This window comes from Strix uralensis, chromosome 1, assembly GCF_047716275.1.
Source record: "Strix uralensis isolate ZFMK-TIS-50842 chromosome 1, bStrUra1, whole genome shotgun sequence".
Lineage (NCBI taxonomy): Eukaryota > Metazoa > Chordata > Aves > Strigiformes > Strigidae > Strix > Strix uralensis.
The window spans coordinates 16965857-16991964 of NC_133972.1; the positions used below are offsets into that span (position 1 = coordinate 16965857).

At 57.9% G+C, this 26108-nt stretch overlaps 1 protein-coding gene across 2 annotated transcripts in view; it reads right to left on the bottom strand.

Moving 5' to 3' along the window:
* Positions 1-240: 240 nt before the first annotated feature.
* AGAP3 (ArfGAP with GTPase domain, ankyrin repeat and PH domain 3) overlaps positions 241-26108 on the bottom strand; it is a 148568-nt gene continuing 122700 nt past the window's right edge. For both annotated transcript variants that reach the window (XM_074851197.1, XM_074851130.1), the window contains exons 12-18: positions 22270-22443; positions 17769-17930; positions 4433-4587; positions 3808-3898; positions 2815-3037; positions 1679-1934; positions 241-1470 (exon numbers count right to left, since the gene is read on the bottom strand). In XM_074851197.1, coding sequence (XP_074707298.1) covers positions 1243-1470; positions 1679-1934; positions 2815-3037; positions 3808-3898; positions 4433-4587; positions 17769-17930; positions 22270-22443 — 1289 coding nt within the window. In that variant the 3' untranslated portion in view covers positions 241-1242. The remainder of the gene's footprint in view (positions 1471-1678; positions 1935-2814; positions 3038-3807; positions 3899-4432; positions 4588-17768; positions 17931-22269; positions 22444-26108) is intronic.

A 26108-nucleotide genomic window follows, 5' to 3' on the forward strand; every position in this document is an offset into this window, starting at 1 on the left:
TGTCCCCACTTCATCCCCCAGCACCCAGGGTTGTCACATCTCCCCTCCCCACCCTGGCACTCTGCCCCCCCCACCAAGGGGCCCAGTTCAGCACAGGACCGCTGTTACCAGCTCCCCAGCTGCAGGAGAAAGGGCTGAACGCTTGTCAGGCTGGGATGGAAGAGCCACCAGCCCTCGCAGAGCGGGCAAGAAGCTGGGGGCCCAAAAGGCAGCAGAGAGAAAAGCTGTCCTGGCAGGAGGTGGGTTGCTTTATTGGCCTTTATCTCCTTGGCTGCAGATAACACACACAGGGCAACTCATGGCAAAGAAACAGTATATACAGAGTGTCCATATAAATATTTCCAATGTACATTTTATACACAAGTGACAGAGACGTTCCACAGCAGCGTCCAAAGCCTCGGGGTTCCAGCGCTCAGCTGCAGGCTTGGCCTAAAACCGAAGGGAGACGCTGGCCTCCTCTCTCCTCTCGCTCAGCCGGAGACCAGCCCCGCCTGGGCAGCAGCGGGAGCCAGCGGGGATGCTCTGATGGAGACACTGTGTATGGCTTTGGGGCTTGAACCTGGAAGGACAGTGACTCTACAGACAGACAGACACAGCTGGGGATCCCGGGGTGACCCTCCTCTTCCTCCTCTAGGTCACCGGGGAGGCTGGAGAGGTCTGGGGGCTGCGTGGGAGAGGAGCTCCCTTCGCATCAGCACGTGGGGAGCGGTACCAGCGAGCGGATCCCTCCCTGCACTGGCCAGAAGCAGAGAGGTTCTCCATGCACCTCCTGCTGCTCCCCGCCTCCCCACTGCACCGGGGGTGCACAGCGAGGCCGAATGGGACGGGGGGGCAGGAGGGAAGCGCCCAAACTGCAGCCATCACCCTCCCTGGTCCTGGCTGCGCAGGGGAGGGCCACACACCTGAACTGCCCCCAGCCCCTGTATTATCTACATGTGTGAGTGGTGGGGGGCACAGAGAAACTGCCTCTCTTCCCCCTGTACCGGTCATGAGAACGGGGTGTACTGGAGCCCCCCCATCCCAGTGACTACGAGGGAGCCCCTTGGCAAGCTGACAGCACTGGGTCTGCGCAGCCCCCGCTCCAGCTGCATGGGGTGAGTCCGCAGGAACCGGCCACTGGCTCCCCGGCCTCCTCCTGGCCAGAACAGGGGTGCTGCGGGGTGGGGGGGCTCTTCTCAGACCCGCTCCTGTGGCCCCGGTCCCCCCGCAGAGCTTGAAGGTGGCCACGCGGTGAGCGGAGAGCTAGACAGCGCCGGGGCTGGGGCCGAGCTCAGCCGGCACCGCGGTGCAGGCGTTGTTGTTGGCGTTGGCGTTGCGGCGGGGCAGGCTGGGGGTCAGCGTGGTGACGGCACTGTCGCTGGGGCACCCGTGCTGCAGCAGGATGTCGATGCACTCCTGGCTGCCAGCTCGCCGGGCGTAGGCCAGCGGGGTCAGGCCCCGAGCGTCCCGGCTCTTCACATCCACCCCGTACTGTGCAGGAGAGAAAGCAGCTGGTCAGTGGGCACCGGGGCTCTGCAGCACCGGGGTGGGCACTGGAGGGAGACGGGAGGGTGAGCAGGGCAGTGCCAGCGGGCATGATGGGGAGGGGGAAGCCAGCAAGAGGATGACGAGGGGTGCCCCGAGACCTGGGAGCAGGGAGCTGCTGCGGCGGGGAAGCACCAGGGGAGTCCTGTCTTACCCAGATGAGCAGCTGCGTGAAGACGACGTTGGCCATGGCGCAGGAGAGGTGCAGTGCCGTGCGCCCGTCTCCATCCCCGTAGGTCTCGTTCACCTCCTCCTTGGTGCCGTGGGCCAGGAGCGTCACCACGAGGCGCAGGTCATCCTCCACCACGGCTCGCAGTAGCTGCTGCCCCAGCGGGATGTCCGACTGCGGCAGTGGAGCCAGGAAGAGCTTCTGCTCATACTTGGCCCGGATCCAGCGCTCCTTCTCCTCCCTGCCGGATGGGGACACTGTCACTGTCACGGGTGGGCCAACCTGCCTGCACCCCCACAGCCAGCGGGCCCCGCCGCGGGCACGGCTGGCACCGGGGCTCTCACACCGCTCCGGACACGTCTCTGTCTCACTGCAGCTCCCTCCAGCTCCCTCCGTACGCTGTACACCCGCACCTCTACGCCAGTGCTCCTGCCTGTTAACGTGGGCAGCGTGTTACGGGGACCGGCTCTGTCCCACGCTGGCGTGCGGGCCGTGGCCAGCGGCAAGAAAAGGTCAGCTGCCGCACACGACAGCCCGGCGGTGCCACGGGAGGCACGTTATCGCTGCTGCCGTCTCGCCTGGCGCAAACAAAAGGCTGCGGCAGCGTGGGTCCCGCCTGGGGCTGCGGGGCCGGGCGGATCGATGCGCGCCGTGCCGCCGCTATCTGCTGCCATTCTATCCATCTGCATCTGGCGGGCGGCCATCAATGCCCCGCGCGGAGCATGCTCACTCCCGCCGCCCCCTGACCCGCTCTTATCCGTTGATAAGCCACAGAATGGGCTCTTGTTGGGATGAGTGACAGGAGAGTCGCTCCGATAGGGACAGACAAGGGCCTGAAAGGGACGCACCCTTGAGACCCGCACCACCACGCTGCCAAGCCAGCTCTGTTAACCCCTTCCACTTCGCAGCCAGCCACGGCTCCGGCAGTCACCGCATGGCCCCATCGGCCCACCAGCACCTCCAGCGCCCGGAGAGCAGGCAGGACCCCCAACGCTGGTGTACCTCGAGGTCTCCTGCCCACCTCTCTGACTGGATGGCTGCTCCCAACCTCTTGTGGTGCCCTCAAGCCTCCTGGCGTGGTTGTCTGAGAAGCATCTCTTCCAGTTCCCCACCTCCCTTACCGACTGCTCTCAGGGGTGGGCTTGGGGTAGCCTTCCACTGCTCCTTCCCAAACGGCGTTGGCCAGGGCGTTGCCGATGGCTGTCATGACCATGAGAAGCTCGCTGGGCCAGTCGTCCAGGTCCAAGGAGCGCACGCGGGACAGGTGGGTGCCCAGGTTGCGATGGATCCCGGAGCACTCGATGCACATGAGGGAGCCCAGGTTCAGACTTGCCCAGTCTGGATCTGAGGGCAGCAAGAGCAGTGGGGGAGTGTTAATAACCAGCACGGACTCACCAGCTTGTCTCCTACAATCAGGAGATGCGTATTTGCAGGCACCTGCCCACCAGATCCCTTCCAAGGGATCAGCCCATTCCTGAAGAGTTGGTCTGCTTCAGGAGAGGACGAGACAGCCCCACAGAGTCAGGCTCAGAATCACAGAATCCCAGAATGATCTCAGTTGGAAAAGACCTTGAAGATCATCCAGTCCAACCATTAACCTCACACTGACCGTTCTCAACTCCACCAGATCCCTCAGCGCTGGGTCAACCCGACTCTGAAACCCCTCCAGGGATGGGGACTCCACCACTGCCCTGGGCAGCCCATTCCAACGCCCAACAACCCCTTCTGGAAAGAAATGCTTCCTAATAGCCAGTCTGACCCTGCCCTGGCGCAGCTTGAGGCCATTCCCTCTTGTCCTATCACTTGTTCCTGGGTTCAAGAGACTCATCCCCCCTCTCTGCACCCTCCTTTCAGGTAGCTGTAGATGGCGATGAGGTCTCCCCTCAGCCTCCTCTTCTCCAGACTAAACCCCCCCAGTTCCCTCAGCCGCTCCCCATCAGACCTGTGCTCCAGACCCTGCACCAGCGTCGTTGCCCTTCTCTGGACACGCTCGAGTAATTCAATGTCCTTTTTGTAGTGAGGGCTCATTGGGGTAAAAGGGGAGGTGGCTGGGGTGGGGTCCCCATTCCCGCCCCAGGTGAGTGGCCCCCACCTCCCAGGGTGGCATTTCTTACTCGGTGCGTCGCAGTCCACGCAGAAGCTGTTCCCACGTGCGGTGCGGACGGCCTGCATGGCCTGTGCGTCGCTCTGGCTGCCCAGCCGAGCCTGAAACAAAATGCACAGCAACCCCGTTTACCTGAGGCCGACGGCCCCACCACGCGGCCTCTCATCACCGCCCCAAGAGCTTGTCGGGGAGCTGCCAGCACCTTGCTGCGGTGGGAGCGGGCACCCTGTGGGCTCTGCTGTGGGAGGGGTGTCCAGCGCAGGGCTCAGAGGACAGGGACTGGAGGGAACACGGATTCGTTGCCAGAAGTGTGCCAGAGGAGCAGGGGCTGGGGGGCCAGAAGGGCAGAGCTGTCCAAGGAGAGAGGAGACAGCGCAGGATCCAGCCCTGGCAGGATGCAGGGAGCTCCGTGGGGCCAGAGCCAGGTTGGGGAGAGAAGAGGGAGCTCAGAGAGGTGACAGGAAACCTGGAGGGGAGCAGCACAGTCCCAGGGACAGGATTCAACCCTGACTGGGAGCAGAGGGATCAGGACGGGATCTAGCCTGGGACAGGGACGACGCACCAAAGCAGATGCCAGAGAGGAGGGGACAAAGCAGCGCTCAGCTGAGGCCTCTTACCTTATTCTTGCTTCTTACCTTATTCTTGCTGCTCTCACAGCCCTGCAGGCTGGCCAGGATCTGGCTCTCAATGGCCTGGACCCAAAGCTCTCGCTCCTCTGACGTTGAGGCCTCAAAAAGCCACGTCTGGCCCGTCAGGGACACGATAATGAACTCAAATGGCTCATCTGGTTCTGGAAAAGAAATGTGTGCCACGACACGGGTCAGGGAGGGAGGGGGCCTGCCAGCCTCGCAGGATGCGAGCACACAGAGGGATCCCTGCGGGCCATGGCTGTGCCCACGCACAGGCAGGATCACTGGCAGCAGCAGCAGTCCCTGGGAAGCTGGGACAGGGAAGTGCAGGCAGAGAGTGCCTGGAGGGAGGAACCAGAGCTCTGCTCGCACAGCCCCCTGCGCCCCAGCTCCCTTTTGCATGCCAACATCCACAGCCTTGTTCCCCCATCATCCTGGGCCGGCAAACCCAGGAGGTTGTAGCAAGCTGCTTGTGCCCTGTATGTCCCACCCCCAGAAAAAGCTGCTGATCTCTTGAGCAGTGAAATCAGCTCCTCCTCAGCTGGTGCCCCCAAACAGCCCCATCAACCCCCACCAAGGGCCCACAGAGCGCCTGGTGCCTGGTGATGAGTGGTTTTAGGGGGACACAGTCCTGTGTGCTGGACCAGGAGATGCAAGGAGGGTCCTTGTGGTGGGTGAAAGGCAGCTTTTGAGTCCCGTGCGTTGAGAAGGGCTGTCACCACCAAACGAGGAGCGCAGAAGGGTAGGGATCCCGCGTAGGAAGCCCTTGGTGCCTGGGCACTCCATGGACCCATGCGGCCACTGTTTTCCCATGGAGAAGCATGAAGTCACAGCCATCCAGGCAGGAGCCACAGGAAGGCAAAGAGGGATGCTGTTCTCAGCTCTGGCACATCTCCATGCCCTGCTAGGCAGGCAGCCTCTGGCTCCCAAACCTGGGAAGCTGGTGGCCACGGGGCTCCTCTGCACACCACCGGCATCTTGTGCCCCGCAAGCAACCCCAGAAGATACAGCCTTAAAGCACTTATCTGGCTGTGAAACGTGTGGGGACAAATTCCTGACTTGCTGCCTTCAGGGAAGATAATTCTGGGGAGCCCCAAGGGTCGCTCAGGCACTTAGACTGGGATGGAAGCATTAGCATCCCTACAAACACAGGCTGCCTGGTGGGTTTCCAGGGAGGGTGTCAGAGCACAGTGCTGGGTGCAGAGCCAGCAGCAGAGAGACGGGGGACAGTGAAAACATGGGAAAGCACCTCAGGCCTGCCCCCCAGGGCTCAGAAAATGACCCCAAAACAACCAAGAGCCAGCTGAAAACATGTGGTCTCCCCCTGATTACTGTCCCACCCTCCTGGTCTGGGCTGCCGGGGCCAGGCTCTGCCCTGTCAGCCCACACCACAGGCTGCACCGAGCGGGCGCATGGGCCTCAGATTTATGTGGGGTGCCCCGTCTCAGCTTTGCACCCAAGCACCAGCATTTACCTTTTATTGCCAACTTCAGTAGTTAGTGCAGTAAATGACTTAACTAAGCGGGGCCTGAATGGAATGACTAATAAACGTTATGTCACAGCACACGCTTCAGCTCATAGCAAAATGATTTGTAATTACCTAATTAGCGTTATGCAAATAACACCCTCATCTCCATAATGTGCCTTCCCAGCTCTCTATTAAAAGCAGGGAGTCAACTGCACAGCTCCAGAGACAGCAAGGAGGCCGAGGGGCCCAGCCTGGTCCGCAGCAAGAAAGAGCTGTGCTGGCCTGCAGCCTGGCAGGGTCCCTGCCTGCCGGGACAGCCGAGGGGAGGCGAGCAGAGGGGGTCCAGGGGGGGTTCCTCTCCTCTGCCCAACTCCCCTCTGCGAGCTGCGGCCGGAGGAGTCTCTCACTGCGGAGGGAAGCAGCAGGAGGGCAATGACTGAGGAACCTGCTGCAGCCCGCAGCCCCCCAGCAGAGCTAACGAACGGGTGCGGAGGTCACCAGCTGGGTCCCACCGAGGGCACGGCCAACCTCAGTCACTGCTGGGCCCCCCCCGGCACTGGCCGAGCAAGGCTGCATCCACAAACGCTCTCAGAAAATGGGTGCAGCCATGGGAAGTCTCCTTGAGGAACAAGAGCTCCGATGGGGGTGGCAGGAGAGCACAGCCCTTCCTCTCTTTCAAGTGCTCTTTCCAGGCTCTCGCTTCCTCGCAGGCACCACCACCTGCATTAACAAATACCGGGCACGGCACCCAACTCTCTATCTCTTTCTGTCACGCACAGCTGCTTACCCCAGAACAACCTGAGGGTAAAACGCCGCTCCTGCTGCTGTGCCATGGTGGAGAGTGTCAAGCTACTCATGCAGTAGGCTCAGGATCTTGCATTTCAGGGGGGTTAAAAGTGTGAGCTACATCTGATTGGAAAGATGCCTCCCTTTGCCACTGCTGAGAGCACTCCAAGGTGTGTCCTGCACAGATCCCAGCAGCAGCCATGGGGGCTCGGAGATCATCAGCGCTGATGAAACAGACCGGTGCAGGAACGCAAGGCTTGGCTCCACATCAGCAGACCCTTGGGGGGACCGAATGACTCCAGGATGAAGGGCTCTCCAGGTCAAGTGCCATCTGTCTGGCCTTTCCCAGATAGGAGGGGGAGGCTGTTCCACTCATTTCACCCTAGAATTGGCTTAGGACTCCTCCTCTGGTGGAAGATGCCTTTCTCCTGCTGGGAATGGGAAACTCTGGGGCATCAGGAGGAGGACTAGACTGCAGAGTGCTGGCACTCAGTCACACTGCTGGGCTCTCTGTGACGCACTTGTCTAACCAGGACACCGAGTTTGCCCAGCACTTTGCCCCTTCGTCCAGCTCTCAGCCAGAGAAGAGACCCCACAGGCCCCGCTCTGGAGAGCTCCTTCACAGAATCACCTCGGTTGGAAAAGACCTTGAAGATCATCCAGTCCAACCATTAACCTCACACTGACCGTTCTCAACTCCACCAGATCCCTCAGTGCTGGGTCAACCCGACTCTGAAACCCCTCCAGGGATGGGGACTCCACCACTGCCTGGGGCAGGGGAAGGCACGTGTCTCCTACCTTAAGGACATTTGCTGTGGATGCTCCAAAGACACCAAGTCCCAGCTCAGAAACAAGATTCTTGGAAAATATACAGATGCTAACTTCTGAATACTGGGAAAAGAAATAACCAGACTAGGTTAATAACCAGGCTAATAGCCACTGTCTCCTGGGCTAGCTAGCACTGTCCTCTTTGTGAGCACCACCATGCCCCGGACACGGGCAGGAAGCACCCAACCACTGGGTGATACAGGAACCTTCCACCACGGTGTTCAGCTGGATCTGCTGAGCCCCTGCTCAGCTCCAGCCCACTCATGAGCGAGCAGCTGCCCCCACCGCTGCCACCGTCCCAGCCTGCGGCTGGGATCTGCAGGCCGGGGACGTGGGCGCTCCGGTCATTCCGAGAGACGGTTCCTTCTACCTCTGCAGGAGACTACAAGAGTGAAGATCTGTCCCAATTGCTGCCCAGGGCGAAGCATTCATACCCAGGAAGAAGAGTGGCATTTCTTCCTGGGGGGCAGTGACCGCCCAGGTGCTTGAGGGAGGGTCTGCAGTTCCCAGATCTCAGATCAGGCCGCACTGTTGGAGCAGCAACCAACAAAGCCACTCCTGGGGGACCCTGATATATCAGAACCGGCCTGATTCTCCTTAAATCTCTCCCATCCTTGGTCTGAGTCACCTGTGGCTGCTGTCAGTGTGTTGCAGATCCCAGGCCAGCTGCTTGGAGCTGGGAAGAACTGGATGCACTTCAAGTGCTCCCTGCTGCCACTGAAACAGCAGCAAGCGGGTCAGCACAGTCCCTGGGACACGGTGAGGATTCCTGCCACCGGCTCACAGGACTCCATCATCCTTGTTCCTTTCTCTCGCTTGCTCAGTCCCTCCCCACCAAACACAGAGGCAGGAATCCCAGCCCAAGTCTTCCCGCCCCACTTCACTTCCCAGCAGAGCCAAGGTGGCAAACACCCTCCCAGGCTCCCAGGCAGGGCTCGCCGCTGCTCTGGGGCACGGCCCCTCTGCCTCAGGTGCTGCACTGGGGCGGGGGGACCGCGTGTCCCCCAGTTGTCTGCTCAGGATGCTCACAGAGAAGGGGCAGGCTGGGCTGCCCGCACCCGATCACGGGCAAACAGTGAGATTTTGGGGGCTCCGACCCCACTCGGACACACTTTCCCACCATCACAGCTCGGGGGCATCCTGGAGCTGCCAGGTCCCAGGCCTGGCAGCCATCCCAGTCAGACCAAAGCCCCAGCGCCAGCTTCACAAGCTGCAGGACCTCCGTTCCCCTTCCTCCTTTGTGCCTCACGGATTCCAGCTTTACCCCGAACAAAGGGCCTGTTGCTCTCCGCAGAGCCCGGGAAGAGCTAACAAAGGACGACAGCTTTTCTTCCACACTAAGGCTGCTTTCGCAAGCAAAATCACTACCTCTCTTTTCCTGCGGCAACACAGGACGGCACGGCAAGGCCAGACCTCTTTGGAGGCTTGAGCGCGGCGTGGCTATGGCAGGAGAGCGGGGAGCTGCGGGATCGCACCCGTGGATTTGCAGGCAGGGCTCGGCAGAGCTGGGAAGGGAATCGAGGACTCGGAGCAGCTTTGAATGGTGTGCAGACTCAGCTTCTTGGACGGTTTGGGATGAGTTCCTGAGCTCCCTGGGGGGCCTGTACAAGTTGAATCAGACTCAAGTCATAGTTTTAGGGAAAGTATGGGGCTTTCTCCGATTCTTCTGGGGAGAGGTACAGATTTCTGATGTGGCAGAGGCATTTCTGGCCAGATGAAAGGGTAGCCCCAAGTAGATGACAGAGGCAGAAGGGTTCAGATATCTCTGTTGAAGCAGAGTTGACAGAACACCCTTCCCTGCACCACACACAGGGCACGGGCTCCTTCCCGGTGGCCAGGGTGGCCAGAGGAGCCCCAGAGCTCGCCAGCTCAGACTCAAGAGGGCCGAGATCCCGGAGGAAGCCACCCCTACAGGAGTGGGGAGCCCTTTCCAGCTGCCTTGGGGTAGAGGGGCTGTCCCAGGGCCAGGAGGCAGAGCTCATCTCCCTGGCCCTGCGGCTGCCTGCAGGCACGCTGGTGGGAGTCCATTACGCCAGCTCCATTAGAATTAGTGGGCAGTGGAAATGAACGTGCTTGTCTCTCTCTCTCTTGATGATTTTTTGATGATGTTTTAAAGACTGAGCTCCGTGAAGAGTTGCTGAGCAGAGTTCGGTGCGAGCCGGCTCTGCTAATGGGCGTTAACCCCATGACCCAGCTCCAACGCCGCCCAGCAACGAGCGCTCCAAATGAGGGCAAAATTAGCAAGGGCACTGCATGGCGGCCAGGCCAGGCCAGGCCAGGGCCGTGCGGCACCCAGACCCGGCTAGCCACTGGGCCACCAAGCTGAGCGGGCTCGAGGATTTCTGCGGCCACCGCAGTGAGGTGATGAGCCTTCGTGGAGTTAGGGGGAAGCCGACAGCCCCCACTGATAACAAGCCAGCCTCGGGAGGAAGCATCTCCTGAGGGCCAGGAGATGATCGCCACGTGCCTGGGAAGATGTGGGGCAATGGAGACATCCTGTATGCACTGCCAGGAAGCAGCACAAAGTGAAAGGGCAAGGGTAAGGCAAGAGCCCCACCGAGAAGCCAAGGTGGAATAGAGCTCTGCTGCCCAAAGCCGCCCTGGAGCTGAGATGCCCAGCAGGCCGGTGGATCTGTCACTGTCACCTGCGGAAGCAGCAGGGGATGCTGGAGAGGAGAAGCAGCACGGGGAGGAAACACAGCTTGGGGCAAAAGTGGTACATCGGGGGGGCTAAAAACACCTTAGCTTCAGCACACGGCTGGGTGCAGGGGTCTGTCCTGCTCTGGGAAGGGCTCAGACTACACAGCATATCAGTGCAGAGAAGGCCAGGCCAGGCCAGCCCGGAGACCCCACTGCAGGGACCTCGGCAGGGAGTCAAGGGAGCAGCACTGCCCACCTCCTTCTCCACAGACACCCTGCTTCTCACAGAATCACAGAATGATCTCAGTTGGAAAAGACCTTAAAGATCACCTAGGGCAACCATTAACCTCACACTGACTGTTCTCAACTCCATCATATCCCTCAGTGCTATGTCAACCCAAGTCTTCCTGGGGTACAGCATGAAACTCCAGGCCCCTGTGCCTCCATGGGGAGCTGCAGTGGGACAGGCTGGCCACACTTCACCTACCCAAGATGCGCCCCCTTGCTCCAGCCCCCCAGCTTGGGGCAGCACCCTCAGAGCACAAGCAGCAATATGGGGCGGCAGCTCCCCTATCCCTTAGGCACCAGAACACAAAGCAGCTCTGGGGGGAGGACACAGAAGATGGAGCAATGCCCCTCTAGTCACCACATGAGATGCAGCGCGATGCTCCTCACCCAGCGTGGCAGGATTGCGCTTCTTCCAGCACTCAGGACACAGGGCTGCAGTTCTCTCCCTGCACAGGGCATTGGATAGAGCTCCCCCATGACAGCCCCCAAGACCCAGGGCACCACTTCCCACCCCAGCGGGCTGGCCAGGAGGGAGCCCAGCACAGGGGACGGGCGGCAGCACTTCCACGCCAGCACACCAAGCTGGCTCCCCAGCTGGCTCCTTCCCTGAGCAGACGGGACACAGCCCCTGCCTGGCACGCAGGACGGTGTGGGCCACCTCCCCCTGCATCCCAGCAGATCCAGGAATCACAGAATCACCTTGGTTGGAAAAGACCTTGAAGATCATCTAGTCCAACCACTAACCTCACACCTAACAGGGAGGAGGAGCAGGATCCCACTCAACATCAGTAAAACGAGAAGCAGAGCTTATGCTGAAGCAGAGGTCTCCTCTTTCACCTCCGCTCTCCCCCAGTTACCAGTCACACCCAGTCTCCACCTTCATGTTGCCCTTCCCCCACTCCCATCCTTTCTCCCACTCCAAGCTGGCATAGCAGAGGTGCCTCCGGATGCCCTGGCAAGTGGGTGGCCACACAGGGAGGAAGTGGGGGGACGCTTCCAGCATGTGGGGCACATGGCAGGAACCAAAGGGCTGGTCCCGCCTTTGGTGCAGGGAGTCCCTGGCCCACATCTCCGCTCTCGTGCTGCCAAGTCCATGAAGAGTGTCCAGGAGCAGGGACAGCCAGCAGGCCCCTCAGCCTCGGGATGCTTGTTTGCAAGCTGCCACTGTACCACATCATTACGAGGTGTTTGGGATATCAACAAATTAGCAGGCGTCTGGGAAGAGAAGGATGCAGCACCATTCGTAAATGTCAGCTCGCTGCCTCCTCATTTTGCAGATCATTAAACCCAATATTCCTAACCTGTATTAGTGCAACGGGGACAGGCCCCCTCCACAGCGACAAGCCGCCAGGAGAGCCGCAGCAAGAACATTGCTATGGAGACCCCACAGTGCCTTCTGTCCCGCTGCCCCCAGCGCGCCCCAAGCTGAGCTGGCACGTTCCCCCCTCGCCCCGTGCTGCGCCCATGGGGGCACGCTGGGCCCAGCGGGGGGGGCCGGCAGAGATGGGCAAACTCAGGACACGCTGTGGGGTACCAAATGTGCGTGTGCACATGTCGGGGGACACAGCAAAGGCGGCTGTGTGTCAGGACGAGGTGATGCACCTGAGGGACACCATGGGCTGCGCTGCGACGGGTGGAGGGGGTCACCGCAAGGAACCGAGAGCATCATTTCTGTGTATATGGGGGGAGGCGGGTGCCATGTGGGGTGCAGTGGGGCTGGGAGGCAGCGGAAGGGTCATATGGAGCGCATGCACGCATGGGGGGCTGGGGTCATGCTGTGGGCACAGGGAGGAGGACACGGGCTCCAGCTGCACCGGTGGGAGTTACGGGTGTGCGCACGAGCGTCTCTCAGAGGGGCAACATGGAGCTGGGCGAGGTCCCCCCAGGAAGCACGGAACGAGGAGGGTGTGGAGCTGATGGAGAGGGGGGATCGGCCGTGGCATGGCGATGCCCAGGCACAGGCTGCTCTCCTCCCGCCAGGATGCTGCAGGGAGCTCGCGGGTCTGTAATGAGCAGGAGTGACTTGTTAGCACTGAATTAAGAGGCTTGGCGGAAGGGAGCGCACGGGTGACACAAGCTGCGTGGGGCAGGCGGGAGCTGAGCAATAGCAGCTGGAATCCCCAGCAATCTGGTAAGCGCAGCTCAGCCCCGCACTCCCAGCTCGCCGAGATCGGTCTCCGACAGCCCCTGACAGTTGGTATTAATCACGCACATCGCCCCAACACAACTCTTTACTGGCCATCAATTTCCCGTGGGTTTTAAAACTAAAAAACAAAGACAAAACCGCGTCGTTTGGCCGCCACTGAGAAGCACATTAAGGGGCTGTCAGCTTCTCGCCATGCACCCTGCATCACTCTTTAAGCACATGAGAAGTTCATTATCCCTGGAGCTCTGGCAGCCATGGGGATGCTGGCGTAGGGAGCGTCGCAAAGGTGCTCCCGCCGTCAGACACGCCTCGTGACTCCCCGGGGCCCTCCCGGCTGCCCAAAACGGGAGCCAGAGGTCCTGGGCACGCAGAGGCACGGCTGCAGTGGGGGCTCTGGGCTTGTCTGGGGAAGGATGGGGCACTCCTGGCACAGCACTTGGCTGGGCTGACTTTCCCGATGGTCCCTGCAACCCCACTGTGGTGACGAGCTCTTCCTGGGGCTGCTGCGACATCCCCTGACAGCCTGACACCACGTTTGCCCGCCTGTGGGTGCTCCCTGACAGCCTGAGCCGTACTCTCCAGTTTGGTGACAGCCCCGGCAGCCCAATACCACGCTTGCCATAGTTTGCTGATGCTCCCTAGCAACCTGACACTGCGCTCTCTTTAACATGCGACCATGTAAAAAAGCAACAGCTCGTTTGATTTATGATACTTCAGAACAACTAAGATTCAATTGCTCCGCACGTCCCTGGCTCTGATTACCTCCTAAATGAGATAAACTGATGGCAATTTATCCCCAGACCTCACCAACTTTCCCAGGATGCTAACCTGAGACGCTCGTGCCCTGCACACGCAGGCGTCGGGCTGGGCGCAGCCGAAGCAGCCTGGCCTCAGCCCAAGTTGTTCCTCCACACTCCCCCGCTGCCGCTTGAGCCTGGGAGAGACGCTCCTGGCAGGAGGCTTTGGGGGGTCCCAGCAGTGGTGCTCCCCACACCGGGTGAGCTTGTGGAGAGCAGAGCCGGTCGCTGGGCTGTCCCCCACGCTCCTCCCACAACGGTGTAGCCCCCACAGCGGGCTGAGCACCACAAGGGATGGCGGCTCTACTACAGAGCACGGCAGCCCGGCTCTCTCAACAGTGATTTTCGCACTTTCACCACGTTGACTACGCGAACGCAATGTACCGGGTCTGGCTGAGCCGGAATTGGTTTCCCCCTGTAGCAGCCCTCATGGTGCTGTGTTTGATGTTGGGAGCTGGCAGGGTGTTGATAGCACACTGGTGTTGTGGCTACTGCTGAGTAGTGCTTACACAGCACCAAGGCTCTTTCTGACATTTTCCCCCCGCAGTGGGACGGGGTGGGCAAGATCTTGGGAGGGGACACAACCAGGACAGCTGACCCGAACTGACCAAAGGGATATTCCAGACCATATGACGTCTGCTCGAGTATAAAGCTGGGGAAAAGGAGGAAAGGGGGGGTGGTGGTGGTGGTGGTGTGTCACCCTTGGTCCTCCGAGGCAACCACTACGCATATTGGAGCCCTGCTTCCTGAGAAGGCCCGACATCGCCTGTTAATGGGAAGTAGAGAATAAATCTGTTTTCTTTTTGCTTCCACGTGCGGACTTTTGCTTTGCTTTGCTTACATTAAAACTGCTTTTGTTTTACCCACAAGGGTTGGGTTTTTTTCCTATGTTATTTTCTTTTCCCCTTTTTGCCCTGTTGAGAGAAAAAGGGGGAAGGGGGGGAAGTGAGAGCGACTTGGTGGATACCTGGCATTTAGCCAAGGTCAAACCACCACAAGCAAAAACCTCAGATCATCCTGCTGTGACCAAAAAACCCTGCAAGTGTTCAAAAAAGATTCAAGGAAGAATCAGACATACAGTCCAGGACATAAGTCATCAGTCATGGCCATGGTGTGGGGTAACGCTCAGCCCCGGGTTCACAGCTGGAAGCAATCGCTGACCATTAGGACGTCAGGATGGGACTTCACATAGAGGCTCGTTATCTGTTACGCCCTTCCTGCCAGTTTCCACTCCTAATGCAGGCTGCCACACAGGACAGTGACCTGGGTGTGACTCCCAGGTCACCCTGAGTGTCTAGACAACCCCAGCATCAGCCCCAGAGTCACTCCTCTGCATCCGCCCTGGGCTGCCTGGTCCCAGTGATGAGCCGTGGCAGTGCCTGGAGCTGCACTGGCTCTCTGGATCAGTCCTGGTGCTGGCAGCGGCAGAGGGACAGAACGAGTGGCCTGAGGAGCGTCCCCCAGGAAGGGAGACCCAGCGCCCATCGGACGTACGGCGGGCAGGGGATCATCCGCCTGAAAAGGAGCGCGTGATTCAGCTCCGCAATCTGTACTGAGCACAGGGCTGTACAAGGACCCTTTCCAGACACAGACCACCCCACCTCCCCAAAACGGGGTGTACCACTGTTTGCTACTGGAACACGGGACTGGCTGCAGCAGGACCAAGCTGTGAAGCTCCAAGTACAGACACAGAGCACGGCGACCCAGGAGGATGGCCAAACTGACCCAGCCTTTGCCATCGGACCCTGTTTTGCAATCGGATCAGTTTTCTAATACATAGAAGACATAAAAAATACATACAGTTTTTGAAAAGCCAAGCAAACAGCCAGAAAACCCATTGTACAATACCCCATGGGGGGGACACTGGGTGGCACCACTCTGACCTAGTGCAAGCCTGGGAGCAGCCGGCTCCGGCCACCTCTGCCCAACAACAGCACCGAGCCAGTGGATACGGTACCTACTGCCTGACTGACGAAGGCCACGGGGACTTGGAAAGATGGGGTCCAAGCTGGAGACAAGTGGGTCAGCTTGCTCACATGATTTCAGATCACAGATACCCCCTCCGCCCTGCCGTGCCTCTCCTGGCTATGCCGCGCCACCGCAGCGGGTGATCCACACCCGCACATGTCCCAGCAGCAGCAATACTGCGCATCACCGCGGAGGTATTTTTTCCTGCTCCCGGTTCTGGTGCCAGAGGCTTCCGGCAGCGGGAGGAGCAACTGTGTGCAAGGTCTGTGCAGTGACAAATGAAGTTTGGTAACTGACACTTCACTGGCAAATGAACTTCCATGTTGATAAATGCGAAGTAATGCACATTGTGGGAAAAAATTACATTACTCCACCACCTGACAGGGCTCTAAGTTAACTGTATGAACCCAAGACAGGACACAGATATCACAGCAGACAGCACAAGACCTCTGCCCAGCACACCACCATGGTCAAGGACCAGGGCAGGGAGTAACAGAAAATGCCCTCGTACACATCACGTGGCACCACGTCATCACTGTGTGCAGCTTCGGTCACTCCACCTTCCAGGGATACTGCCAAACAGGGCAGGACAGCAAGAGTGAGCATGTGTCTGAAAAAACTCACTATGAAATGAGAGAAAAACTCGGATGGCTCGAAGATTCATGGACTGGGCATTCAAGGAGGAGGGTGACAGTCACCTGGTCTGCCCACGTGGATGCAGAGGTCAGGGAATTCTGCCATGGGCCAGATCACACGTGTCTTGTGGAAAAGTAACTCATTTAATTTTAAGACTTTGAGCAGTGGTTAGACCACATTACTACTTCATAGAAGTATTCCACTTGATTGCCTTTTCAGCTAAGAAATTGTATTCAATTTTGTGCTACTTGAGATCCTAGCCCCTGCACCTTGTCACACCCCCATCAGCTATGTTGAACAGCCTTGCAGGACCAGATGTTTTTCTCTCTAAGTACTGAAAACATCAGTCCTTCGCTTCTCAGTCTTCGTTCTGGTAAGGTGAATACCTTCATGTCCACATCATAAATACATTCATCAGACCCACATCAGTTTTGGGACCTTCTTTACAACTCTCTCCAGTACTCTCTTGGAGTATTATTTACAGGATGGGACACATCACTTTAGCACACGCTTTCTTAGTCACACGTGTAGGTGCAAAGTCATTCTACTCTTTGGTATCCCACTTTTCAGACATATAAAGAATACTCGTTTCTGTTTCTGCCAAAGCACTGGACTGAGAACTGCAAACTGAGAGCTGATGTGGGAAGGGCAGTAATGTGTCTGAAGAGTCAACATACACCCGTCAGTAAGAACGCAGCAGTGGCCTGAATCAACCACTGCAAAGAGGACTTCTTTCCTAAACACAGTGGTTTTCAGATGAAGACAACTATAACAGAAAAGACTGAACAACAGAACTGCCACACTCCTCTGCAGATCATCACCATAATGTTTCTAAGAGTGAGAACTCACAAAGAGTTGTTCTGCCATGGGAAACCTGGGCTGCAGGTCTACAGGCTGACGTGTGATTTGGAGAAAGACGCCAGGACAGTCGCAACATGCTTTGTTAGGCACAGCCTAAAATGTTCTGGTTTGGTCTACAGTAACCATTACTTTCAGACACTTGTGCTTAACCCCTCTCCCCCTGCCTTGACATCTGAAGTAAATCTTTATTTTGGTTTACTACAAAAGCTTATTGAGTGCTGTGGGACAGGATGACCTAGGATAAAGTCAGATCTTAAAGACTGAGGATCACTTCTTCCACAGAGGCTAACCATAATGCAGGCTTTGGAGAACATGGTTGCCAAGCTAATCTCTACCTGGACAAATCTGGATGGCTTTTCACATCAAAATGGACTTCCCTATGCCTTCTGGCTCCCTGCCAAGCTTTGGGTCCCTCTTCAGAAACCGCAGACACACCCAAATTTCTCAACAGAAAAACCATCAGTACTTTTAGCATAGGCAAAGCAGTCTTCAACTGGTTTCCTGAAGTAGATAAACTTTTCCAAAAGACCCTCAGCTTGAGGCAGATGGCCAGCATAGGTCTTTTAAATTGATGGAAGTTTGTCAGATTTACAAGCCAACAGAAATAGGTTCTTTGTTGTGGTAGAAAGTGTCTGCACACCTTAAGCATAGTTAAGCATGCCTTAACTATGTGGTGCGCTCTCAGCTCTGCTAATACAGTTTGTAATTATTACCACTAATAGTATGTGCAGTCACGGGCGTGATGGCAGCCCTGCTTCCACTGCAGGTGAGGAATTGAGGGCAGATCAAGAGGAGCTCGTTGCTCCTTTCCACTCAAGCACAAGCTGGCTCAGATGACGAGCACTGCAAGCCCCATGACAGGGCTCCTGGATGACCCATGCTCTGAGCTGGCAGAGCTGCCCCCCAGGCAGAAACCTTTCCTACCTTCTGCTGCCGTGCTGGGGCCGTCAGGCCGAGTCGTCCCTGTGCTCTTTTTCCTGCGATGCTTCTTCCGGTTCGCATGTGGCGATGGAGGCGGCTCCAGCTTCGGGCTGGCAGCACTGGAAATGTTCGGGCTGGAGCTGAGAGAATCGGCAGTACCGTTAGCTGGGAACAAAGATAAAGAAAGTAATGTACAGCAAGACAGTGACAGTCTGCTCTAGAATGAGACAACCAAGCGTCCTGGAGACAGCCCTGGTGCCCCGCCTGGCTCAAAACGCACGGCCCCAGGAGACGGGACAGCACCTGCGCTCAGCCCCGTGCACGGGGCAGCTCCGACGCCCGCTGCGGCTCAGGGCTGGCAGGCTCCTTGGGCAGGGTCAGGCTGGACACGCTCTGTGCTGGGATTCATCCAGGATGATCACACAGAGACAGCGCTGGCATCCGTGTAGCTGGGACAAGCACAGCGGCATCACCGGGGGCAGCCTGACACGCCAAGCCCTCAGCACACATCCCTGCACGTACTGCTCTGCGGCGGTGCCCTCACAGGGCAACGCGTGTGTTTTGGGAAGGGATGGTCCCAGGAGGTGGCTCTCGGCTTCCCGAGGTGCAAAGCCAGGTCCCGGGATCTGCAGTGACACTGCAGAAGCATCAATCCCCCACAGCACCGCTCTGCCAGACGAGGTGACTGGGGTTGCCACACTTAGGAACCTAAGCATGATGGTCTCAATAGGCTTCCGATACGGAGCTGAAGAAGCTGCATCCCCAGCAGCAACGCACCAAATTTATCCTCAATCATACTGTTCCTTACAATTAATAGCAGAATTAGAAACAATCAGGGAGCTGCCTAATTACTGTCAATTAGAGCGCGCTAATCAAGCTCCGATCACACACACACACGCTGCCGCTGCACTCACCATTAAATGTCAAATTTCATTAGAGACCAGCAACAAAATCAAAAGCCTGACATTCAATTTCAGCAGCACACACAGCGCAGGCTTCCAATCAGCATAAAAATGCAGACTCCGGGGAAGGCAACGAGGCGCAGGAGCCCTCGCTGCACTGTTAACCCTCTCCGAAATACACTCCTGCCTCTCCAGTGTCCACCCACCCACAGGGCACGTATGGCAGCTCCGCTCCCAGCCCACTTCCATCCTGGGCAACTTGTCGTCCTCTTTGCAACAATCCAGTGTCTCCCATCAAGCCCTAACCTCCAATTTCCATGTTTCGTGGCACCTGAAATTAAGCAAGCAATCACGGCATCTAACAAGGGCAGCACCCTCCAGCAGTGGGGACTGCCTGGGACTTGGCAAGCCCTTCTCCCACACCAAGCTTAGCCTCTGCTCTCCCATGTCAGCCTGGTTCGGTCAGACAGTCTCTGGGGGGGGGGTCTGTGTGGCAAGACAAACATCCAACAGAGGGATGGAGAGGTCTGGTGTGCAGCCAGTGTACCCCATCGCCAGGCTGGGAGAGGACACAGCAATCAGAGCTCTTCCACCTCTGGTTTCTACTACGTTTGACACACACAAGTAGGGTGTTTCTGCTGCTATTTATCCACAGGGAAATAGTTCACCCTTGACAATTAAGAGAGATAAATTAATAAAATCAGACTCAAGTTTTATAAATATAAATTACTGATACTGTTCAGGATTGCGCTTAGAGCAGGTGTGAGGCACCTTCATCTCCTAGCCTGGATGTCGCAGGGGACCTGAACTTTCTCGTCTGAGGCTACACGTGGTGCATCCAGCCTACCTCTGCTGCCCACCTGCTCACCAGGATGCCTCCTGGGCCAAACCACACACCACCGCCATCCTGTCCCCCTCCAGGCTCAGTGTGAGGCTTCGTGTGTTCCTGCAGCTCCCGCCAAGGCGCCCGCGGGCTGCGGTGAGCCTGCAGTGGTGAGCAGTGAGCCTCCACTCCGTGGAGCAGAGACTGCCCATGTCCCCGCTCCTCTGGCTGCCCAGCACCTAAAGCCACAGAGCTGGGAGCTTCCAGGGCCCCCGGTGGGATGGGGAAGGGACTGCAATGGAGTGGGGGCAGAATGTGAAACACGCTTCCTCTACAGGATCAGGTATTGCTTGCTCTCCCTCTTTCCCCAGCAGGACAGAAGCGAGCTTCTCTGACCCACCCAAGGACTTCCAGACCCCCACCTCACCGCAGGAACACGTAGGACCTCCTGGTTCCTCCCTCCAAACCTAGGGGCAGCCCCTGGGTGGGCCGCAGACATCCTTCCATAAAGGACAAACAAAAAATGTGCCGAAGCACGTTGACACGAGCCGTCCCGCCCCTCTTCCATGTGCTCTCCGGGGCACAACTGGAGGAGGCAGCCCATCCCCAGGAGCCAGGAGGGCAGCCTGCACCCTCTGCCCACATCTGCAAGTCTGTTCTGAGCAGAGAAATATTCCTCCCCTGGCCCTGCCATTCAGAGTGGGGCACACAGCGCGGAACTCAGACCCTGGCTGCCCAGAGGCGGTGGCACAGCTGGGGTTCAGGCGTGGGTGCGAGGCACACCGATTTTGGCTCAGGTCAGCCCTGCAGCGGAGGGGCAGATGTGCTGCTTGGCTTGGGACGCCTGCTCTCCCCCAAAAAGCCAACTCCTTCGTGATGCCAAGAACCCACTTCTTCTGCCGGCAGCCCGGTGTGTGCGCAGCCCAGGGCTGCTCCAGCCCATGGGGACGGGAGCCCAGTGAGCTGCTCGCCACCTCCCTGGCTCCAGAGCTTTGCTCCAGGGGCTCAGCCTGCCCCAGCCCTTCCCCGACAGCCCTGCACGGTCCTCTGGATGGCAGACAAGATGCTGGGAGGTACGAAATAGCTGCTTTCCCTGCCAGTGCAGCAGTAACGGACTGTGAGGCTGCTCCAGGAGGCCCCCAGGGCAGCCGGGCCAGTTGCCCTTCGCCACAGCTGGCCCAGTGACGTGTCTGTGGACCACTAACACAAGGCAGGGCTGACCCACAGGGCTCGGGGTGCAGCGGGACCCGAGAGCAGACAAGCAGCTCAAGACATACAATTAACACCGAGCCAACATCTCATCCCTCCACGTCCCGGGGAGAAGCAGCAGCATCTCTGCTCCCGTTTCATGTCAGCCTCCGGGTTATGTTGCATCAAGAGGTAACTGCTTATTCTGGTGCAACACTCAGGCCAGAGCCGGGGCAGGCAGAACGCACACCGCGGCCATGCCAGGCCCTGGGCTCCGCAGCGGGGCTGTTGGGAGGAGGACAAGACCTGCCATGATGGGTCCTGAGGACAGAGACCATACAGGCAGACACCCGCTGACCGGAAAGGCTGCACCACAAAATTCACCCAGCACAGGGGCAAAATTCAGCACAGGGGCACGCTCGGCAGTCGGCACACTTGGCTCCTGCTGCCTGCGCCCACATATCCCGTGGGCAGGGCGAGGTGCTGCCTGCGGTGGGGGCACCCCTCTCCCCCAGCAGACGCCCCCGTGTCCAAAGCAGCGCGCGGAGCGGCGGTTCCCCCGCCCTCGCACCCCACTTCCTCTGGCGCTGGGGGAAGCAGAGACTGTCCCACTGCACCCTGTGTCCGAGGCGAAGGGGAAGGGGGGCCGCCGGCACATTAATGCTCAGAGCTGCGCCCTTCCGCTCCCGTCGCCTGCGCTGCCCCATCAGCAGTAACAGTCTGATTAATTCGCTTCCAGCAGGGAGCTGATGGGGCCAATGATGGAGCCGCTGCATCAGGCGCGCTGAAATTGATAGTTTTTCACAGTTACAAATGAGGAGCCTCCTCAGCTGCAAATGGCGCCCGCACAGTCGGACTCCGGTAATGATCATAAAGAGGCTCTCTTTAAACTGCGAAAGCCCCTGGGACCGAGCGGGGGGGCGGCTGCCGCGCTAATGAGAACTACAAGGGGCGAGCAGGCATGGAAATGGCTCCTCCACTCTTGATGTGCATTTAACTGCTTTTTTAGTGCGGCGGCAGAGCCAGGAACGAAGGAGTGATGAATGCAGCACAAAAGCATTTATTTTCCAATTCGGCAAAGTGGCTACGTTGGGAAATGTATGAATTATTTTAATTCACTCAACTGTCCTGAAACATCACAGAGAGCGAGTGAGCGTGGGGGGAGGGGGCGGGCCGTGCTCAGTGTGTGCTCCAGAGACAGGAATTACTCCTATTCGTTTAACTGCCCCAAAATCTGGGAGCTGGGGGTGCTGACAAGGAGCAGAGACGGGGGAAGGCAGCAGTTACCCCTTGCACAGTGAGCGGAGAGTGGAGAGAGGTCCGAGCAGTCGGCCTGCAGAGCAGCATCCCTTGGCTGGAGGGAGACTGCTTTACCGTGGCGGGCAGGAGAGCTTCTCCCCCCGGTTTGGACACTGCCAGCTGACCCTCACAAAGGTGTGCAGACCCAGCAAGGCCCCAGAGGCTGTATCAGACACCCGTGAGCAAACTCGGGGCTCGCAGCCATGGGGCCGAGCTCAGGATGGCCCCATCCCCAAGATAAGCCTCCCCACCTGCTGCCGCTGAGGGGAGCGGGGTTGGAAGTGCTACTTACAGGGGTTGGGGCAGCTGCCGGGGATAGCCACGGCCTCGTTCCACTGGTCCGCGCTGGAGACGGAGTAGGAGCGCTGGTGCATGCCGTCTGGCTTTGAGCTGAAGCCCACCAGGTTGATGCCGCTGATGGAGCGCTCCGAGTGCAGGGAGGTACTGCTGGTCGAGTGGGGAGCACCTGCAAGAGAGACACGAGTTTACCACAGACCGACTGCTGCTCTGAAGCACGGTGGAGGAAGGAAAAGCTGTCCTGTACCTGATGCTCTGTATCAGGACAGGCTCTGTCTGGCTCTCCTCTCCCAAGGGGTGCCAGCACATCACCCCTGAAAGATGTGGAGAACAGAGCACTGCCCAGCACACACCACTTCTCGGGGGGACACCCAGCATGATGGATTTCAGCACAGCACCCTGGGATGCAGAGCTAGGCATCCTGGCACACAGCTTCCCCCTCCAGCCAGATTTTGCAGCTGGAGTTCATGGTCCACTCACAATTTTCACTATAGCCTCAGGCAGCTGGACAAACACAAACTCACCCCGTAGCCAGCATGCCCACCCTCACTCCTTAACTTCGCTCCTTGCGGGTCCCTAGCAGGAAATACAACCCTGTTGGAGGCACTAGGATTGAACGGAAAATCACCCGGAGGATGACAAACGGACACACAGGGCAACAGACAACTGTAAGGCGGGGATCATGGGTGGAAATGCCTCTTCCCACTAGCTGGAAACCCCCAGAGCTGAGCCCAGGAGCTCAGACCCCCAAGAAAGGAGTGTTTTTGGAACTAGAGGCTGTCACAGAAGACAAGATCGCTCAGTGATTCAAAATGGGTCAAGTGTTTCTGGATTACAAGAATATCCAAAATTTTCAGAATAGTAAACAGAGCAGTTCTGACAGGGAGCAAAAATCTTGCTGTTCAAGGCTGCAGACAATCTGTTAAGGAGAATGATGCTGCCCCAGAGGCATTACCCTACACCTGCCCACTACAAGCACTTTCCTGTGCCTTCCCTTAGGGCATTCAGCTCCAGCCACCGCAGAGCAAGTGCTCTGGGAGCTCAGGGGCCAGCAAAGGGTCCCTTTCCCTACTCTGAAGCTACGTTTCCTCCTTCCACGCCTGGAGGCACAGATGCTGAGCTGGGACTCCCGCACCAGCCCTTCTGGCCATGGATGAAGGCAGGGCTCGTTGAAGGGCTCCGGCCGCGGCGTGCCTGGCTGAGGAGACGTGCACCCACAGCCTGACCAGTCCGCTTGCTCCAGCCCCGCCAGAGCCGATCACCCTGTGGCCATTCAAGGAGCCGGGCTAAGAGAAACCCAGCAACTTGTTTTGAGGGGCTGGGATGTAAGTGGGATCTTTTCACAGAAACAGGCTGGAGAGCAGATGGACACTTGCAGGAGCAGGTCCCCAGCTGGATCTGCTACAGCCAGGGCAGCTCACCAGACTGTGTCTTTACTGCGTAAAACCAATCTCATTCTGGTCTCACAGAATCCCAGCCTGGCTGAGGTTGGAAGGGAACTCGTCCTGTCCAGCCCCTGCTCAAGCACGGTCACCCAGAGCCACTTGCCCGAGGCTGTGTCTGGATGATTTTTGAGTATCTCTAAGGAGGAAGACTGCACAGCCTTGCTGGGCAATGTATTCCAGTGCTCAGCCCGCCTCCACAGAGAGCAGAGCCCCATAAAATCCCAGGTGGAGCCCCAGATTTTGTACATAAAGTTACAGTTCTGTCCCTGCTGTTTCCACAAAAACCTAAGAAATGGGATTCAAATGTCACTAGTGCCTGAGCGTTTCCTGAGGCTGCAGAGTGCCTGAAACAACAGCTCAAGAAGCCCAAATCCCCCCCTACAGAAGGCAGATCCGAGGCGTGTACTGAATGGAGGGGTGATGTAGGCCATCAGCCTTGCACCAGGCACGTCTGCCGCCTGTCAGCACCTTTCATTCCCCCTCCTTCTCTACGTACCCACCCTGGACCAAAAAACCCCCCTTTCTCTGCTGCACTGTGTCGGGACTCTCCGTAGCCTTGCCTGCAGACCCTGCCTGCCCCGGCAGCGCTGACACAAAGGCCACGGTGGGCAACCCTGAGCTGCTGGGGCCCTGCCCGTGGGGCAGGAGCAGCAGAGCTGCTGGCTCGTCTGCCTCCAGCCCGGCTGCCGCACGCTCCCCCTCCCTCCCCTCGTTCAGCGCCACAGAAACACGTGTAAAACCATGACACTGACTTTGCCTCTAATTAGCCCTTAATTTACAAGACACACTCGGAAGGGTAATTAGCTGGCGCTCCGCTCCTGACTGCCGCATCCATCTCCTCTCGCCTCCTCGTGGGAGGGAGCCTGCTGCCACTGGAGCAGGGACAACGCTGCTCTCCCGGGACCAGGAAGAGCTGGGTCCTGGGGACCGCACTGCTGGGCTGGGACAAGATGGGACGGGATGGGACAGGATGGAACAGGCTGCCCCCAGAGCTCAGGCAGTGCCTGCTAGCCCCCAGCCCAGCGGCACACACAACACGTGTCCATCGGCACAGCCGTGGAGGAGAGGGAGGCAAACAGCAGGAGCGCGGAGTGCTCGGGACAAGCTTCTGCCACAGAGGGAAAAGTCCCGCAGAGCCCCAGGGAGCCCAGATTTGCCCCTTGCACCTCCACCCCTTGCCACAAACACCCAAGTGCCTCAGCCCTGACCAGCACCAGGGATGTGCGACTGCCACCTCGCGAATCCACCGGCCTTGCCAAGCAGTATGAGCTGCGAAGCAGCGGTGCCGATTTGGAAATTTCATTTTGAAATGAAACGGTGCTGCTACAACTTCCAGGAACAGCTTCTATCAGCCTCCGCCGTCTCTCCAGGAGCTCCCTGCACTTGACACCAGCTGCCTGGAGTCACCCAGCTGCAGAGAAACGTCCTGGCAGCCTGGCCGCTCACTTGGCTCACAGACCTCTGGGCTGCACGACGACGGTTTGTCCCAGAGATCTGCAAGGGGGTTGCAACAAGGTGAGAGCTCTCAGGAATTGCGTCTCTTTGGAAGTGACACCACTGGCAGTTGCTGGGTATGTTCCCTTTAAATTGGGCAAACAAAGTGAAAGGTGAATAAAATACTAACTGCCTCTCTAAGCCAAAGCCTCCAGGCACTGAACTCTCCCTGACCCTGCGGACAGTCCCTCAAGCAAAGCTCTCCCAATCACTATTTCTTCAAAATCCCCCAAAAAAGAGAATCATGGAGACATGTTAGTGTGACCACACCAGCAGGCAAAGCTTTGTGAAGCCTTTTTAAGTAAAGCCTAACTGATGACATGGCAGTAAATGGAAAATGACCTAAAACCAGAACGTCATCTTTCTAAGCATGAAGTGTGGCAGCCTGGCCGCTTCAGTAAAACACTTGAATCAAAGCAAAACAGAAATTCTTCATGAAGGTGGGGATGCACAGGGAACTGGATAAAGGTGAGTTAGCAAAAAAGGGTACCATCAGTTGGGAAGGAGATCATTTGCAGCATCACTTGAGGATTTTTGAACAAATCTTTGGACAAATTTAGTATTTTCAACAGCAATTTCACAAAATAGTACATGGGTTCTGGTGTAATTTCCTGGTGACATTAAGTTGAAAGCATTGTCAGTATTTTGGCAATGAATATGGCATGCAGGACTAGATGATTTTGAGAAGTGAGCTAACAAAACCACAACAAAATTTATTTAGTCAAAATGCAAAGACATGTACTCTGGAACTAATGGGTCTGATTCAGAAAATCCTGAGAAAGTATGTACTGTTTTCCATGGGATTTGGATTGCACCCTAATGGCAAGAATGCACTAGGCTGGGGCTCTTTACTGGGAACACCAGAGGAGAAGGAGAAGGAGTTCTGCCAGTATTG